At 53.6% G+C, this 16,167-nt stretch overlaps 1 protein-coding gene across 1 annotated transcript; it reads left to right on the forward strand.

The window, feature by feature from the left end:
• The first annotated feature begins 328 nt into the window (after nt 1-328).
• Nucleotides 329-13,486, forward strand: DNAJA2 (DnaJ heat shock protein family (Hsp40) member A2). Its single transcript, XM_070398758.1, has 9 exons — nt 329-504; nt 1,907-1,966; nt 2,260-2,483; nt 5,357-5,437; nt 5,671-5,804; nt 7,762-7,958; nt 11,793-11,937; nt 12,084-12,211; nt 12,739-13,486. Exons 1-9 carry the CDS (start codon nt 427-429, stop codon nt 12,928-12,930), a joined length of 1,239 nt encoding a protein of 412 aa, XP_070254859.1. The 5' UTR covers nt 329-426; the 3' UTR covers nt 12,931-13,486.
• Nucleotides 13,487-16,167: the final 2,681 nt, after the last annotated feature.

Consider the following 16,167-nt stretch of genomic DNA (forward strand, 5'->3'; position numbering starts at 1 on the left):
AACACGCGAGACGCGCACGCCCAGGGGCTGTTTTCACCGCCAGCCCCGAGGGAGCCGGCCCCAGGGCAGCCGGCATCGGGAGGGAGGCTCCCCGCGCCGGGCTGGATGCCGACCGCCGGGCCGGCTCCGTGACCGCCCCCAGGAGGGAGCCCCGGCGGGGGGAGCGCCGCGCAGGGCGCCCCCGGCGGCCGCCCCGACCCGGACGCGGCGGGAGGCGAGCGCACGCGCGCTGCGTTACCGCCCCGACCCCAGCGGCCGCCGGCGCCGGGGACGGCTGCGCGCGGTGACGTCACGACGCGCCGTGCGCCGGGTCAAAGTGCAGCCCCGCCCCCGCTTCCCCCTCGCTGTCTCCTCGGCCTGCGCCGCCGCTGCGCCGCTCCGTCCGCTCCGCCGCCTTCCTGCCCGAGCGCCGCCCGGCCGGCCGCCATGGCGAGCGTGGTCGACACGAAGCTGTACGACATCCTGGGCGTGCCGCCCGGCGCCAGCGAGAACGAGCTGAAGAAGGTACCGGGGCGGCGGGCGGCGGGAGGGGGCGCGGGCCTGCGCGGCGGCGGGGAGACCAGGCCGCGCTCCCGGGCGGCCCGCGAGCCGGCGCCGGGCCCAGGCCGGGGAGCGGCGCGGCGAGACCGGCCGGCTGCGGGCCTCGGGCCGCGCGCTCCGGCCCCGCCTGACCTTGGCCGCCGGCCCCGCCCGCCCGCAGCTGCAGCAAACACGACCCACCGCTGCGCGCACGCCGGGCGCTTCCTTCCTCCCTCCCGCGGCGGGCGCCGGGGTCACCCGCCTGGAAAAACAGGTTGGACCGAGGCTCCCGGCCCCGGGAGGGACGTCCCCGCCGCGGACGCCGGCGCCGCGTCGGGCGGAGTCCCGGACCCCGCGGGAGGGAGGGTCGCGGCCGCCGGCCGGGGCGGCGGGGCGGGTGGGCTGTTTGCTGGGGCCGCGGCTCCTCCGCCCTCCCGGCCGCGTGGACTCGCGCGGCGGGGGCCTGCGTCTGGGCGCCTGGGCCGGGCAGGTAAGCGGGCGGTGCTGCACCCGCTTCGGGCGGCGGCGTGGGTCCCGGCCAAACACCTGAGTGTCCGCCGACTAAAAATAAACGCGAGGCCTCGTTGTCGCGCCGCGCAGGCCGCGAGGCTGACCGCGCAGGATCGCACAGCGCCCGAGGCAGCGGATGACACCCCCCCCCGCCCCCCCCCGGCACCTCCACGGGCCCGCAGGCTCCGCACCGGCGAGCGGAGAAAACCCGAATCGGCCCCTCGGGCGGCGGGACGGGGACTGTGGGGAGGCAGAGGGACTTCCTGTTGCCCTACCGGAAATGCCGGCCCATTATGTAATGCGTGGGCCTGTGGATGCAGACCTGGGTGCAGGGCAGCTCAGCCCCCTCCACCCGGCATGTCCCTGCGCTCAGACCCCAGGTGAGCCCCCGCCTGAAAAGAAAACACGACCCGGAGCTCCTCCTGGCTGCCCGGGTGTTAGGCTTAGAGGGTCCGCCCATCCTGAGCAGGATGCTCCCCTGGGCTGGGTTTCCAGTGGCAATGCCCTGCAGTTGCTTCCTGGAGTCTTCATGACCCGGTTACTGGCCATCGGAGACACTGGGCAGCAGTGAAGACGAGGAGCGTTTCAACCTTGTGGGTTATTTTTTTTCCTGCGGCACCGTTTCATTGTTTGCATCTGACTTCTTCAGTATAACCTCTTTTCAAGCATAACTGCGCTCTGCTTTCTTGTATTAAATCAGTGAGTAAACAGCGTTAAGATGGAAAGCGGCAGTGGTTCCAGGGAATAAAGCTGTTTTTGAAAGCTTATGATGCTTCTCGGAAAAGTGGTTATTAAGTTAGTACTTGCAAATCTTTAAACCGGTCTTTGTATCTAACCCTCCCTTTTTTGTTTGTTTGTTTTTTGCCCCTTATTGAAGGCGTACAGAAAATTAGCCAAGGAATACCACCCTGATAAGAATCCGAATGCTGGAGACAAAGTAAGTAATTTGAGACTTTCCCCCCCCAAGGTTTCAGTGCTGAACTTAAGTTGCCCTCCTTGTAAAAGGAATGTAAGAGAAGTCCGTCAATGCCCGTGAGCCCAGTTTTTATGCTCAGAGGATTTTGGTTTTGTGACAGGAATACCAACATTCTGGGCCGGGGTGGGTGATAAATAGGACCAGGATCAAACCAAAGGCAGCTTGCACCTTCTAGAATTAAGTGGATTCTGGGTTCCTGTAGCCTTTCTCCACTCTTCTATTTAAAATCCGATTGTTTTCCTTTTCCTCTATAGTTCAAAGAAATAAGTTTTGCGTATGAAGTACTATCAAATCCTGAGAAACGCGAGTTATACGACCGCTATGGAGAGCAAGGCCTTCGGGAAGGCAGCGGCGGAGGCGGTGGCATGGATGACATCTTCTCTCACATTTTCGGTGGGGGACTGTTTGGCTTCATGGGCAATCAGAGTAGAAGTCGAAATGGCAGAAGAAGAGGAGAGGACATGATGCATCCACTCAAGTGAATATCTCTTTCTCCCTTTTTTTCTTTTTTTTTTTAAGTGCTTTCTTTCAGGTAGTAATAGTAGAGGAGAAACGGCATCAAAAAATGTTTTATCTTTCATCAGAAAACAGTTGTCCATGAGCCTTACCGTCCTCACTGGGTGACTAAGTTAAATTTGGTAACCTGGGTGTTTGCGTTTTGCTACAGATCTTGAAGGGTGGTTGGTGTTTGCCCTGAGTGGGAAGATGGTTTTGTTCATGTGCTCCCCAGGCAGAGTACACGATTGACGTTTCCAATGATGGAGGTTCTCCTCTTTGAAGTATTTAAGTCTTCCAAGTCACTTTTTATTAAAAACATACTAGCTGAGTGCCTGCCCGGCTGGTTTGTTTGCGTGTTGTAGTCGCTCATTACTTGATCCTCAGTGAGAACTCCGAAATTGGTTTCCATGGAGCTTGCTGGCTTCGAGCCTGACATTAACCTGCCAACATATGAATGGGTCTGACCTTCATCTTAGACTGTGAGTGAGCTCATGAACCTGCTATAATTTGAAACTAGCTTTTTTACTTTGTAAAATTTGTGAGGCCTTGGGTCCTGTCAGCTTTTTAAACTGACAATGGTTTTACAAGCAAATGCCAGGGACTGAATTTCCAGTATTTAAAATATTTCATATTATCTATTCATTTGAGCAGATTAGAGGAAGTAAAGCATAACCTGTTACATTGTTTGACTCTCATTCTTAAATTTGTATATTAAAAGAATTTATCCTTAGAAATGTTATCATTTGGATATTATTCCAAGGGTAACACTGGTGCAGTGTTGGTTAGTTTTTCATATTTTTCTTTAACAAAGAAATCGTCTAAGGCCTGGCTGGTATGGCGCAGTGGTTGAGCATTGACCTATGAACATGGAGGTCAGGGTTTGATTCCCAGTCAGGGCACATGTCCGGGTTGCTAGCTCGATCCCCAGTGTGGGGCGTGCAGGAGGCAGCCGATCCATGATTCTCTCTCATCATTGATGTTTCTATCTCTCCCTCTCCCTTCTCTCTGACATCAATAAAAACATTAAAAAAAGAAAAAGAAAGAAATGGTCTAAGAAGTAAATAAAATCAAGAGTGCTTGATTTCATGGTTCTTCATATCTCCTTTACATTTTGTTTCATGGTATGCAGTGCATGCAGTTTGTTTCCTGCTGTGTTCCTCTGGCATCACTTAACACTTCCCTGGTATGGCAGCATTTCGCCTGGGTGGCTGTATACTGCTCCAGCCGTGGTATCAGTCGCTCCCCTTTCCCTGGGAGGGTGCCAGTTTCTCCTGTGATCAGCGGTGCTGCTGAGGATCTGCGTGCAGCTCGCTCCTTGGCAGAGATTCCCAGGCCGGCAGCTGTGTTTTGAGGCCGAAAAATACAGCCCAGTTTCCTGGTAGAAACTGCCGGTTTAGTCCCACTGGCGAAGGGTTCCAGCTTCGCAGACCATTGCCCACGTTTTTCCTTTCTTGGCCACGTTTGTTGGAATGAGGACTTTTCTGGCCTCTTGGTGTGGTCTTGGTGCTGTGATGTGAAGTGCCAGGGAGAAGCCATCCTGTTTGTTTTCTGTCCGTGATTTGGTTAAAGGTTCGTATGAAAAGTAAAAGGCAGGTACAACCAGGGCCTTTGGTCCGCGGTGACGCTGGAAGTGGCATGACTCCGGTGCGGGGAATGTTCGTCCGTAAGTGTTTTATTCTCGTGCTGCCTGGAACATGGACAGTCTCAGCTTCAGATAACAAGGTTGAGAAAGTTTGAATACCGCAGAAGACTGTTCTTTGTGGAATACTTCCAACTATTTTTTTGCTCCTCTATTTTAAAGTAAATCTGTACTCACCAAAGGAGATGTACCACACGGTTGGGAGGGTAAGACCAAACTGCACTCACGAAGAACAGTGTGAGATTCCATATACGTAGGTCCCTGGAGGTTACTTTGGAAAAGAATGGTCCTGTAATTCATCTGTGCTGTATGAGTAAAGGCACTTTGGGTTTTATAAGTCATATTTTTAAATATATTTTTATTGATGTCAGAGAGGAAGGGAGAGGGAGAGAGAGATAGAAACATCAATGATGAGAGAGAATCATGGATTGGCTGCCTCCTGCACGCCCCCCGCTGGGGATCGAGCTGGCAACCCAGGCATATGCCCTTGACCGGAATCAAACCCAGGCCACTTTAGTCTGCAGGCTGACGCTCTATCCGCTAAACCAAACCAGCTAGGGCTACGTCATATATTTTTAATAGACTTTTTAACTCCACCCTTTTTGGGTCTTAGAGCTCTGAAAATTTGGTAAAAGTTGATGCAGTTTTGCTTAAAATTCGCTGGGTTCTTTAGAGCTTTATTAAGACTGGTCGGCTCTCTGTTAAAAACCTGTTCCTCTCCTCTCTGTCACACTGTAGATAAGGCCACTTTTTTCCCTTTCTTTTTTGAGACATGCACTCCGAGTGCCACCACCAGTTATAATAGGACTTTGTAGCCTTTCTGAATCGTCCTTGGAGGGTGAGAGCCTTGTAGTGGAGGGAGGACTGACTTAGCCTCGCTGTGCCCGTTCTGTCCTGGAAAGGGGGTTCCTGCCTGAGGCCAGAGGAAGGTTGTGCACTTGAGTTTGCACTTACCAGCTTTATCAGAAAACGCAACAGCACACGCTGGCCTGACCCTGGTGCTGGCTTTGGGCGCATCTGTACTGTCTGGGACCGTAAAATCTTTCTGATACTTCAGGCCACAAAACAAAACCTCAGTCGGTGGCTTCATGAAAGGTGTTTTAAATTCTTTGTTTGAGACGGTTATAGTGAAATTTGCTGTTTCAGCTGTCATTTACGTCTGTATTTAAGAGAACTGGGCAAAATTTGATTGAACCCAATTCTTTTCTCCCCAGAGTGTCTTTAGAAGATCTGTATAATGGCAAGACCACCAAACTACAGCTTAGCAAGAACGTGCTCTGCAGTGCGTGCAATGGGTAAGTGTGTCCTGGCTTATGACGTCAATCTCATCTGCTTTCTCAGTGGCACCCTGAGTGTCTGCCAGAGAAAAGTTGTTCTTGGTTTAAAACTCACTACTCAACAGAACATCTCCTGGGCCCTCCGCGAGTCAGTTTAATAGTTGCTGAGGGTTGAAGATGAAGGTGAAACGCACAGTCTTGCTAGTCTTGGTCGGTGGGCAAAAGCTAACGGATGCCTTTGCTTGCTTTAGCCAAGGTGGAAAGTCAGGGGCTGTTCAGAAGTGCAGCGCCTGCCGGGGTCGCGGCGTCCGCATCATGATCCGGCAGCTGGCCCCGGGGATGGTGCAGCAGATGCAGTCCGTGTGCTCCGACTGCAACGGAGAAGGTGCGTGCTGGGCTCCGGCCTCCAGGCTGGGGGGTGGGTGCGCAGAAGTGGGGAGGCGCAGTTTTCCTTTCTCGGCGTGGTTGTATCTTCCTGTTAAATAAAGAAAAGCCAGAGAGTTCTGGAAGGAAAATATGAAAAGATTTACTCCATCAGGCCTAGGCCCAGTTAACCCAGATGAACCATAAATGTGTATTCTGTCCAGGGAAATGTTTCTCTTTTCTAATAGCAGGAGAGTGGACAGATTTGTCCTTCAGAATTGTAAGGTGATGTTTGATGGAGGGGAAGCAGCCAATGGTCAGTTACCCTTCTGAGAAGAGACGGCTTCCTGTGAGACAACATGGAAACCGCCGGCCTGCTGCCTCCCGGGTAGACAGGCCTGGCAGTCGGGCCTGTGGCCTTGGGCCCGTGCTGGCCCAAAAGGACTTTTCTGTGATGACCGAATGTTCTGTGTCTGCAACGTCCAGAACAGTAACCACCAGCTTCCTGTGGCTCCTGAGTTCTTGAATGTGACGGAGGGACTGCGTCCTTAGTTTAAACGTAGAGCCGTGGCTGGTGGTGGCTGTCGTAGCGGAGAGCACGGGTCTAGAGCATCCTTTTCCCAATGCTTCTGGGAGGGACAAGGTCACTTGGGGAAGCTGCCTGTTACCTTCCCCGCGAGAGGGCTGGGGGCGTTTCCCTTTCACTGTGGCTGTGAGAAGCCAGAGTTGGCAGACCTGCCCGGGGGCCATTGCCACTTGGAGGCACTGATATTTTGCAGAAAATGCTTTGCAACATGTTCTAGAAACAGACTCAGAAGTTATTGATGACACATGTCCTCTAAGCATTACAGGGTACCAACCAGCCATTAGAAATCGACACTTCTTTCACAATCTATGTACAGCTTCCATTTTATTTATTAGACACTAATCAGATGTTTCCGAAGAGTGCGTAGGGAAGAAAAGAAGCTGCGTGTTCTGAGCGTGGTGTGGAGGGACTCATGCCACTAATGTTTCAGCAGTTGTCCTTGATCGTGAACTACGTAAAGGGAGACCCATAGCAGGGCGCCTGTGCAGCTTTTCGTCTGCGAAGGAAATGAAACTCACTGCCAACTGCACAGTAATAATGAGCCATGAGGATAGTTACATTTTTTAAATATACTTTACTGATTTTTTATAGAGAGGAAGGGAGAGAAATAGAGAGCCAGAAACATCGATGAGAGAGAAACATCGATCAGCTGCCTCCTGCACACTCCCCACTGGGGATGTGCCCTCAACCAAGGTACATGCCCTTGACTGGAATTGAACCCGGGACCTTTCAGTCCGCAGGCCGACTGCTCTATCCACTGAGCCAAACCGGTTTCAGCGATAGTTACAGTTTTATTTGGGTTAAACACATGAAACTAAGGCTGAACACAAAAATGAAGAAGCGTTTGTAGAGCCCAGCACCCGACACCCCTTGTTTTTGTTTTTTGTTTTTGTTTTTATATCGTTTATTTCAGAGAGGAAAGGAGAGGAGGAGGGAAGCATCCATGATGAGAATCATGGATTGGCTACCTCTTGCACGCCCCCTAGTGGGGATGGAGCCCGCAACCTGGGCATGTGCCTTGACTGAAATCGAACCGGGGACCCATTAGTCCATAGTCACTCTATCCAGAGCCAAACCAGCTAGGACACCTGACACCCCTTTTGTTTCCGGGCGCTCGGCTTTGTTTTCACTCCAGGAAGAGAGTCAGGACCAGGAAGGGTTTAAGACACATTGTGCTCAGAAATAGAGGAGGCCTGGGTAGGTTGGCCCTCAGGGAACCGGCAGTAAGGTGTGAGTTTTTGATATTAAGAATGATTCTCTAATCAAAATGTTCGGTGGCCATTAAAGGAGTTCAGAAAATGTATTTAATGAATAAAGGCCTTAGCAAGACCTACCTGACCTAAGAGGGCAGCCGAGTAATCTCACTGGAAGCTTGCCTGGCCTCTCTTCCCAGGAGAGGTCATTAACGAGAAGGACCGCTGTAAAAAGTGCGAGGGGAAGAAGGTGATTAAAGAAGTCAAGATCCTCGAAGTCCACGTGGACAAGGGCATGAAGCACGGCCAGAGGATCACGTTCGCGGGGGAGGCAGACCAGGCGCCCGGAGTGGAGCCGGGAGACATCGTTCTCTTGCTGCAAGAGAAGGAACATGAGGTGAGGTCCTTGGTGTTGGCTTTATTCGGGGTGGGGGGTGCGTGTGAGGGGTGGGTCAGGTGTGCCTGCGCTTCCCGGAGCAGCGCTGTGCACGGGGAAGTGCCCAGTGGTCCGGCTGACGTGTGGGGCTGGCCTGGTTACCCGGTGGGGCCCCGCCGTGGCGTTGACTAGCACTGTAGCTCGTCGTCTCGTGGTCTCTGTCCCCGGCCTCCTTGTCTGAAGACGAGGGCCGGACAGAAGGCGGAGGCATCTCCCTTTCCCTGTACAGCCCCCGGGGGGTGGAGGGGGCGGCGGACAGGGCTTCAGTCCTCAGTGCTGCTCTGTTGACTTGTTTTACACACTGGGTGCCCAGGCGAGATTCTCTGGAAAGGAAAGGTTCTGCAGTTGAACATTTTTTTATTTTAAATTTCTGATCAAAGTGTATTGCATGTTATGTACAAGGCAGAATTAACTGGTCCAGCGATGGGACCTAGTGTGGTCCTTGGGTTGTGCCGTTGCGCTTGTGTTTGAGGAGCTGTGCAGTGCGCTGCAGACCTTTATGCAAGGAGAATAGATCAGGCTGTTTGTGAAACAGCCTTCAGTAATCACCCAGATTCTTAAAAAAAAAAAAAAGTTTTTTAATTGATTTTAGAGAGGGAGAGGGCAAGAAGGGTAGAAACATCAGTGACGAGAGAGAATCATTGATCAGCTGCCTACTGCACGCCCCACACTGGGGATCGAGTGCGAAACCCGGGCATGTGTCCTGACCGGGAATCGAACTGCTCATAGGTTGGTGCTCGACCACTGAGCCACAATGGCCGGGCCCCAAATGCTTGGCTATGGACGCATTTGACGGGTCTGGCTTTGTCCTTGGTCCCGTTGACTCAGGTTCCAACGAAAGTCTTCACAGGTCATCCCCCTTCTTAGTTTACACGAAAATTTTCTCCCTTTTGATGGTGATTTCTACCAATGAAGGTTTTAAATCACTTCAAGAACCCAGTAGAGGGTGAAGCTGCCTTGCGATGCAGATTCTGGGAATGTGACTGGGTTCCATTCCCTCGCTGGGTGAGTTGCTGCCCCAGCCTTTCTCAGGGGTATCAGTCAAGCTTCTAGCCTCAGCGAAGCTATAGATTGCTCTATACATCTTGGCTCTTTGTGGATATTGCCAAGCTCACAAAAATCGAGGATCTCTTAGATTGCTGGAAAATAGTAATTTCTAGAAGGCCTTGGGGTCTCATAGCCTGGAATATTTGTAGCTCTTATGAGCTTCTCTGTTAATTAGCACTGTGTTCAGCCGTGCCTTCCATGCACAGCGCCATACAAGGCATTAAAGGCACAAAGATAGAAAGGTGGCCAAGGAGTGGAGATGGTTAGAGTCCGCTTGGGCACAGAGCAGGCCGGGTTGTAAGATGGCACAGCTGTGTGTGGTGCTCCCGGGACACCTCACAGGGAGTGGGGGCAGTTACCGCGTGGTGCCTGCACGCAGGGCAGGAGGGTGGTGAGGAAGTCGGAGGGGGTAGGAATGGTGGTTGGTGTTCTGGCATGTCGGACTTGTCCCCCTAAGTTCAGCCTGTACTGTGGCTGTATGATTCAGTGGGGATTTAAACATGGAGGTCAGTGGACTTCAGTTCTGACTCCCGTGTAGCGGCGTTGGCCTCCCTGGGCTTGGCTCAACTGCATACAAAGCCGGTCCTCCCTCAGGGCGGTCATCGGGCCCAGGGAGGGATGCATAGGCTGCCTTTCTGTTGGGGCCGCGGGGAGGTGTCTGAAGTGATATCACTGTGGCTCGTGGGCCGCCGGGGAGTGCATGGCTTTCCAGCAGGCGGCGGTCCCACTGGTGGTCTAACCGGAGATGGCAAAGGCCAGCAAGGGGGCTCACCTCGGGAGAGGGCAGGGTGGGGCCAGGAAATCTGACCCCAAGATGAGATTTGGGCAATTGTTTTTTAATTTTTTTTTTTTTTTTTTCAGAGAGGAATGGAGAGGGGGATAGGGAGATAGAAACATCAACGATGAGAGAGAATCACGGATGGGCTGCCTCCTGCATGCCCCCTACTGGGGATCGAGCCCACAGCCCAGGCCTGTGCCCTGACCAGGAATCGAACCTTGATCTCCTGGGTCATAGGTCGACGCTCAACCCCGGAGCCACGCCAGCCGCACTGGGCAATTGTTTAATTTCTACCACTGAAAACATTCTGAACCGTTTGAAGAAAACTTGACTAGTTTGAACTCGTTCATGAAAAATCTTGTACTTATTTTGTTTTTGTGTTTTTCACTCCCAACTCTTGTGCTGAAGTAATGGTGAGGCCATGAGGCCAGGGTGGGGCTGTATCTGAAGCAGCATGTAAATCTCCTGAGGGAAGCACTCGCTGCTGGGATGCTGTGTATCGTGTGTGTGCGCGCATGTGTGCACATGCGTGTGCTGGTATCTGGCTGCCAGGTGCGTTTGCACAAAGGACTGTAGGACCTGGTGAGGCTAGTCCCTCCTGTGTTGGTTTTTCAGACGTGATTGTCACTTTTAAGTTGTTTGCTGCCTCGTTCTTGGTAGTTTCTCTTCATCAATCCTGTTTTTCAAAAATTTCCCAATTGTTCTTGCTTGTGTGTCCTCTGAATTTTAGCATCAAAATGGCTAGCCTAACCCCCCCCCCCCACCACCCCAGAAAAGCCAAAAAACTCAGACCATTTTTTATTGGAACCACATCAAGGTGAGCCCTCCTGTCCAAGATGCCCAAGAGCAGCGCCCGCGTCTTGTCCCTCCTTCCAGCAGAGCTGCTTTTTGAAGAAGTGAGCCCAGGTGGCTGCTCCGGCTCGCTGGGAAGGCAGAGAAAAGGGGGCCTTGAAAGCAGGGTCAGGGGGTGAGTGAGCCTAGAATGTGCTGCTGCCCACTGGCTCTAAGTCTTGGGGGGCAGGGGACGGGGGAGAAGGAGGGAGAGCGCGCCGATGTAGCCTTAACTGAAGGATATGTGGTTCAAAATGGTCCGTTCCCTGCTGCGGCTGCGGCTGCGGCTGCGGCTGCGGCTGCGGGCCCCGGGCCCCACTGGTCAGGAGGATGTGTGAGGTCGGCTTTCTTTCGTGGGCATTTGGGGGAGGGTTTGGGACAGGGGCTGTCTTTCATTTCCTCTCTGCTCGGAACTGCCCAGCATTCTTTGGAGGAGAGACTAGCATTGAAAAACATCTAGGTGACCATTCCTGCAGTTCGTTTTATTAAACTTCAGAAGCGAAGCGTCTGGATGTTTGTGAAAGCTGTGAGGCAGGCGTGTGCAGGGGGACGTGTTTTCCTGCCGTGGAAGCGCGGAGACCTTCTGGATGTTGATGGAGTGACCTGGGCCCTCGTGGCGAGTCCACGGGTTTATTGTTGATTTGCATTCCTCTAGACAGGTGTGGGGTGTAGGGGAGAGGAAACGTGTTCGTACCTGTGCGACGTGACGCGTGGCGTTAGCGCCTTCATTGGCTGAGCATTGCTGGTGGAACTGTTGATGTTGAACTTGGCCCTCCCTTGCCCTTGTTGGGATCCTGTCTGGGGAGCACTCCGGGGGCGAACCTGCTCCCAGAATCCCGCTGGCCCTCTGCGCCCTTAGCTCGGAGCCGGGCCAGGAAGTGGGCCTGCAGGGCACGCCTGTTTGTTTCTGTGGCCTCAGCTGTGACTTAGGTTTGAGCCATTGCCTCCCAATTCCAGGGCTTGCCTGGTGGAAGTTTCTGGCAGATTACTTGAGAACGGCTAGGTTTTCTTACATAAGTTTAGGGTGTGGACACGGGGCTTTGCACTGGATGGTAAAATGGAAGTTGTGAAGTCGGTTCTAGGCACCGACTGGCCGTGTGGCTCCGTCTTGAGGAGATGTGTCTGCTGCTTTCCCCCAGGTGTTCCAGCGGGACGGCAACGACCTGCACATGACGTACAAGATAGGCCTCGTGGAGGCCCTCTGCGGCTTCCAGTTCACATTCAAGCACCTCGATGCCCGTCAGATCGTGGTGAAGTACCCGCCCGGCAAAGTCATCGAGCCGGGTGAGTGTCCTGCCCTGAGCGGGCTTCCTGTGCTCTTTCGGAACATGCGCTTTTCGAGTAGTAGGTGGCTCTTAAAAAGAACATTACTGAGTGCTCTTCTTGGGTAAAGTTCCTCATACTTTCCCCACGACTTACTCAAATACTAGGGTGCGTCCGGGTGGTTCGAGGGGAAGGAATGCCGCAGTATCGGAACCCCTTCGAGAAAGGCGACCTGTACATCAAGTTCGACGTGCAGTTCCCTGAGAACAACTGGGTCAGCCCCGACAAGCTCTCCGTAAGTGCCCCCGGCGTCCGTAGCGGGCGCTGCCTTCCGGCCGGTGCCAGCTAAAGTTCTTTGTCACCTTCCATTGTTTGTGGTGCCAAGAGGAGGTCAGCACATAAATGTGCTTTTTAAGTATTTGCTCGGTGGCTCTCCTGGCTGCTACTGAAATGAGGATTGTTGGGGTCAGTGTCCAGGGGCCGGGGCTGGTGGTAAAGTAGAGCCCACGGAGCGTGGTGTGCTGGGGGGAGGAGAGTCGGGGGGCTCCCTCGCCTGAAGGAGGCACCCCCAGCCCAGCCGGCTGGTTCTTCGTGCAGGAAGGCGTGTCTGCGTGTCCCATGTTTCCGAGTGGGCAAGTGGTGGCTTGTTTTCTAAGCAGTAGAGGTCACACAGAAGAGATGTCTGCAGGTGTGGCCTGCGGTCTCGGCTTCACTCTCCAGGGCAGCGCTGCTCACTTGAGAGGAGCCCGCCCCCGGGCTGTGTGTGGGCAGGGGTTCCTGGAGACGTTGACAGCGACCTTCTTTGTGTTTGTTTTAACGAAGGAACTAGAAGACCTTCTGCCATCCCGACCGGAAGTCCCGAACATCATCGGGGACACAGAGGAGGTGGAGCTTCAGGAATTCGACAGCACCCGGGGCTCGGGAGGCGGGCAGAGGCGCGAGGCCTACAACGACAGCTCCGACGAGGAGAGCAGCAGCCACCACGGCCCCGGCGTGCAGTGCGCCCACCAGTGAGCCGCGCGGCGCAGGCGGGTTTCCTCCAGCGGCCCAGCCAGAGGGTCTGTCGATCCGAATGAACTGATGGATATTTCCTGGTCTATGTGTAACTTTAAAGTCGGTATAGTATCTACAGAGTGTATAATTTAACTAACCAGAGCTCTGCATCTTCGTCTGACTGGTCTGTACAGAGGAGAGCACTCGAGGAGGCAGGACTGACACGCGTTCCCAGGCCCGCCCGGTCTGTGCGCGGTTTCTATCAGTTCCGTGTAGATTTTTGTTCCATGTTTGCAACTCGAAGCCCACGTTGTAAGTCTGTGTCCAGTGTGTCCTGGAGCTTGTGTTTGGCTGCACCTGCGTCATAAGCTGCTACAACCAGAATAAAGAGTTTCCGAGCCTGCGTCTCGCTTAGGTGCATGGGAGTGGGCTTTGCGCACAGGGCTTGGAGCTGACGGAACAGTGGGAATGACATCCGCGCTGGTGGTCACGTTGTTGGGTTTTTTCTTCTTTTTCTTGTTTTTTATCATCTTGTGAAAGGTTTTGAAACTCGATAATAAAGAGCAGTTGGTGTAAATTATTTTTGTGTCACATTTTTAGGAGGAAAAACACTTTTTAAAATTGATTTTAGAGAGAGGAAGGGAGAGAGAGAAACATCGATGTGAGAGAGAGGGAGACATTGATCGGTTGCCTTCCAGACCCGGGGTGGAACCCACAACCTGATATGTGCCCTGATCAGGAATGGAAGCCGCCACCCTTCAGTGCATGGAATGATGTTCCGACCGACGGGGCTACACCGGCCGGGGCAGCAGGAAGAGCATATTTTGAACTGTCAAATGGATCCTTAACCTGGAGAATGGATTCTTAGTTCTGGCTCCCAAGCCGCCCTTAAACCTGTGGGCCTGGCGCTCAGGCACACGCCCATTTGATCGTTTTACACCATGAATGAAAGTTTGAAGGTAGAAACAGGCCAAACTGGCTTCCATTGACGCTTTGTAGACTCCAGGACACCCGAGTTACACGGCTCCTCAGTTACGGCCCTGTGCATTGGGGCGACATAGCCTCTGCACCCCACCGTCGCCCGTTTATTTATAAAAGCAAGGAAACCGCAAATCAATATTAGAACCATGTCTGCATATTGCCTGTTTCCATTAAATGTTAAGTTAAAGATTGTCTTCATCAGACTGCGTGTTTGAGACGGGGGAGGATTGACTCTCGCTGCTGTTTATGGAAAAGCCAGCCTGGGTCGGCGTGAGAACAGCCGGGCACAACCACTGTGTGAAGGGTGTTGTGCTGCTCTTCCCACCTTGTCGCTCTGACCTTTCCCTTCCCAGGACACACTTGAATTTGAAAGAAGAGACTCCGTGTACACTTTACATTTGTGAGAGAACAGGAGAGAACTGAGAAGGGAGTTTTTCATGTGATGCCATCCCTGCCCTAAATATAACGCACGTAGTCTCTCCTAGGTCCGCAGAACCTGAATGGGCAGAAAGGTGTCCTGGCATTTCTCCCGGCCGCGAGGCTTCGATGACTGTCCTAGCCACCTACCTCTGTTGTACAAAAACTACAGCCAGCCTGGCGAGGCAGCAGCAGGCAGCTTTGTATCCGAGTTCCTTCCCCACGCACCACCTGACGCGTAAGGAACGGCGATACAGTTTGTCGCCTTCCCAATAAAGGGTTACAAGCAGCGGTTCAGTGTGGCCTTTCTTTCTGTGCAGGTGGTTGTGACCAAACCACACGGAAGCAGGTGGTAGACAGCGTTCTGATCTCTCATTCCCCGCAGTCGTCCTGCTCTGCAGAGCGCCTGCCCAGAGAAGAGGCCTTTAGAGCGCCTCCCGACAGGAGTGATCCCGCATAGACCATTCAGTAGGCCCTTTCCAAGGGGTGCAGTCCGGGGCTGGGGGCTTAGAACATTCAGAACTTGGCGGCCTTGGCCACTCTCCAGAACATTCCACCTCAGAAAGGAACCCGTTAGCATTGGCGCTCTGGTCCCTTCCTCTGGTGCAGTCGCTCATCTGGTGTCTGTTTCTCAGGCCAGTTTTGGACTATTGGTATAAAATGGGATTCTTTTTTTATTTTTTTAAGTCCTCATCTAAGAGTATGTTTTCCATTAATCTTTAGAGAGAGGGAGGCGAGAAAGAGAGAAACACTGACGTGATCGCCTTCCCCACACACCCCAACGGGCCGGGGATCGAACCTGTGACCCATCAGTCCACAGGCTGACGCTCTAACCACTGAGCGAAACTGGCCGGGGCTCCAATGGGATCTAACTCAGTCCGTGTCCAGGGCTCATTCCTGACAGCGCACAGCAGCGCTGCCTTTCCATTGCCAGGTCACTCCTGGCACGGCTCGCCGGCCGGTGGGCCCTGGAGTCTTCCCGTGGGGGATCGTGCTATGAACATTCACATACGGAGTTTTGTGTGGACATCTTTCCAGTTCTGGGCAGATGCCGAGGAGTGAAGTGACTGGTTCCCATGGTAACCTTTTAATCCTTTGCCAAACTTCCAAAAGAGGCCACCCCGTCTTACAATCCTGCCAGCAGTGGAGGAGAGAACTCGTTTTCCACAACTGCAGCGTGGACCCGTCTCATGACAGCCTCCGCGGTGGGGGCGAGGGACTGAGATCTGCATTTGCCTAGTGACGAATGCTACGCATCTTGCCATGTGCTCACCGGCCACGTGTGTCCGTGGGAGCAGCGTCTGTTCACAGCCTCCGCCCATGTCACTCAGGCTGTCTCAGTGTTCAACTTCCTCTGTCTCAGTGTTCACGTGTCACCTCCCGCCCTGCCGCGCCCCAGGTCACCAGCAAGTATGCGGTAGGAAGGCTTCCAGAGAAGCCACAGGCCAGGAAGTGATGAAGAAAGGGTCCCAGGTCAAGATCAACCCAAGGCCACACTCCAAGGACGGGCCCCACGAACTGCCAGCAGCCTGGGAAAGCTGCTCCCTTCTCCACACTTCCAGCACAAGGCCTGGGGGTGGGGGGCGGGGGGTGTCTCAGTGGCCTGGTGTCCGTCAGCGCCACCCTTGAACCCATCGCCGGGGTTAGGCTCACTGGGCCTGGATCCCACGCCCAACCGTTCTCACCTCAGTGAGGTGGCCTGGGCAGTGCCCGCGTTTCCGTTTCCGTTTCCGTTTCCATGTAGAGCAAGCATGTCAAACTCAAAGGCTAACACGGACCAAATAAACGAGTTTGACATGCTTGAGGTAGAGGAGTTTTGTGTTGGAAGGGATCACGTCTTAGGTGTTTGAGAGACATCCA

Source organism: Myotis yumanensis, unplaced genomic scaffold, assembly GCF_028538775.1.
Source record: "Myotis yumanensis isolate MYYU_CA2020_CCGP unplaced genomic scaffold, mMyoYum1.0.hap1 SCAF_18, whole genome shotgun sequence".
NCBI lineage: Eukaryota > Metazoa > Chordata > Mammalia > Chiroptera > Vespertilionidae > Myotis > Myotis yumanensis.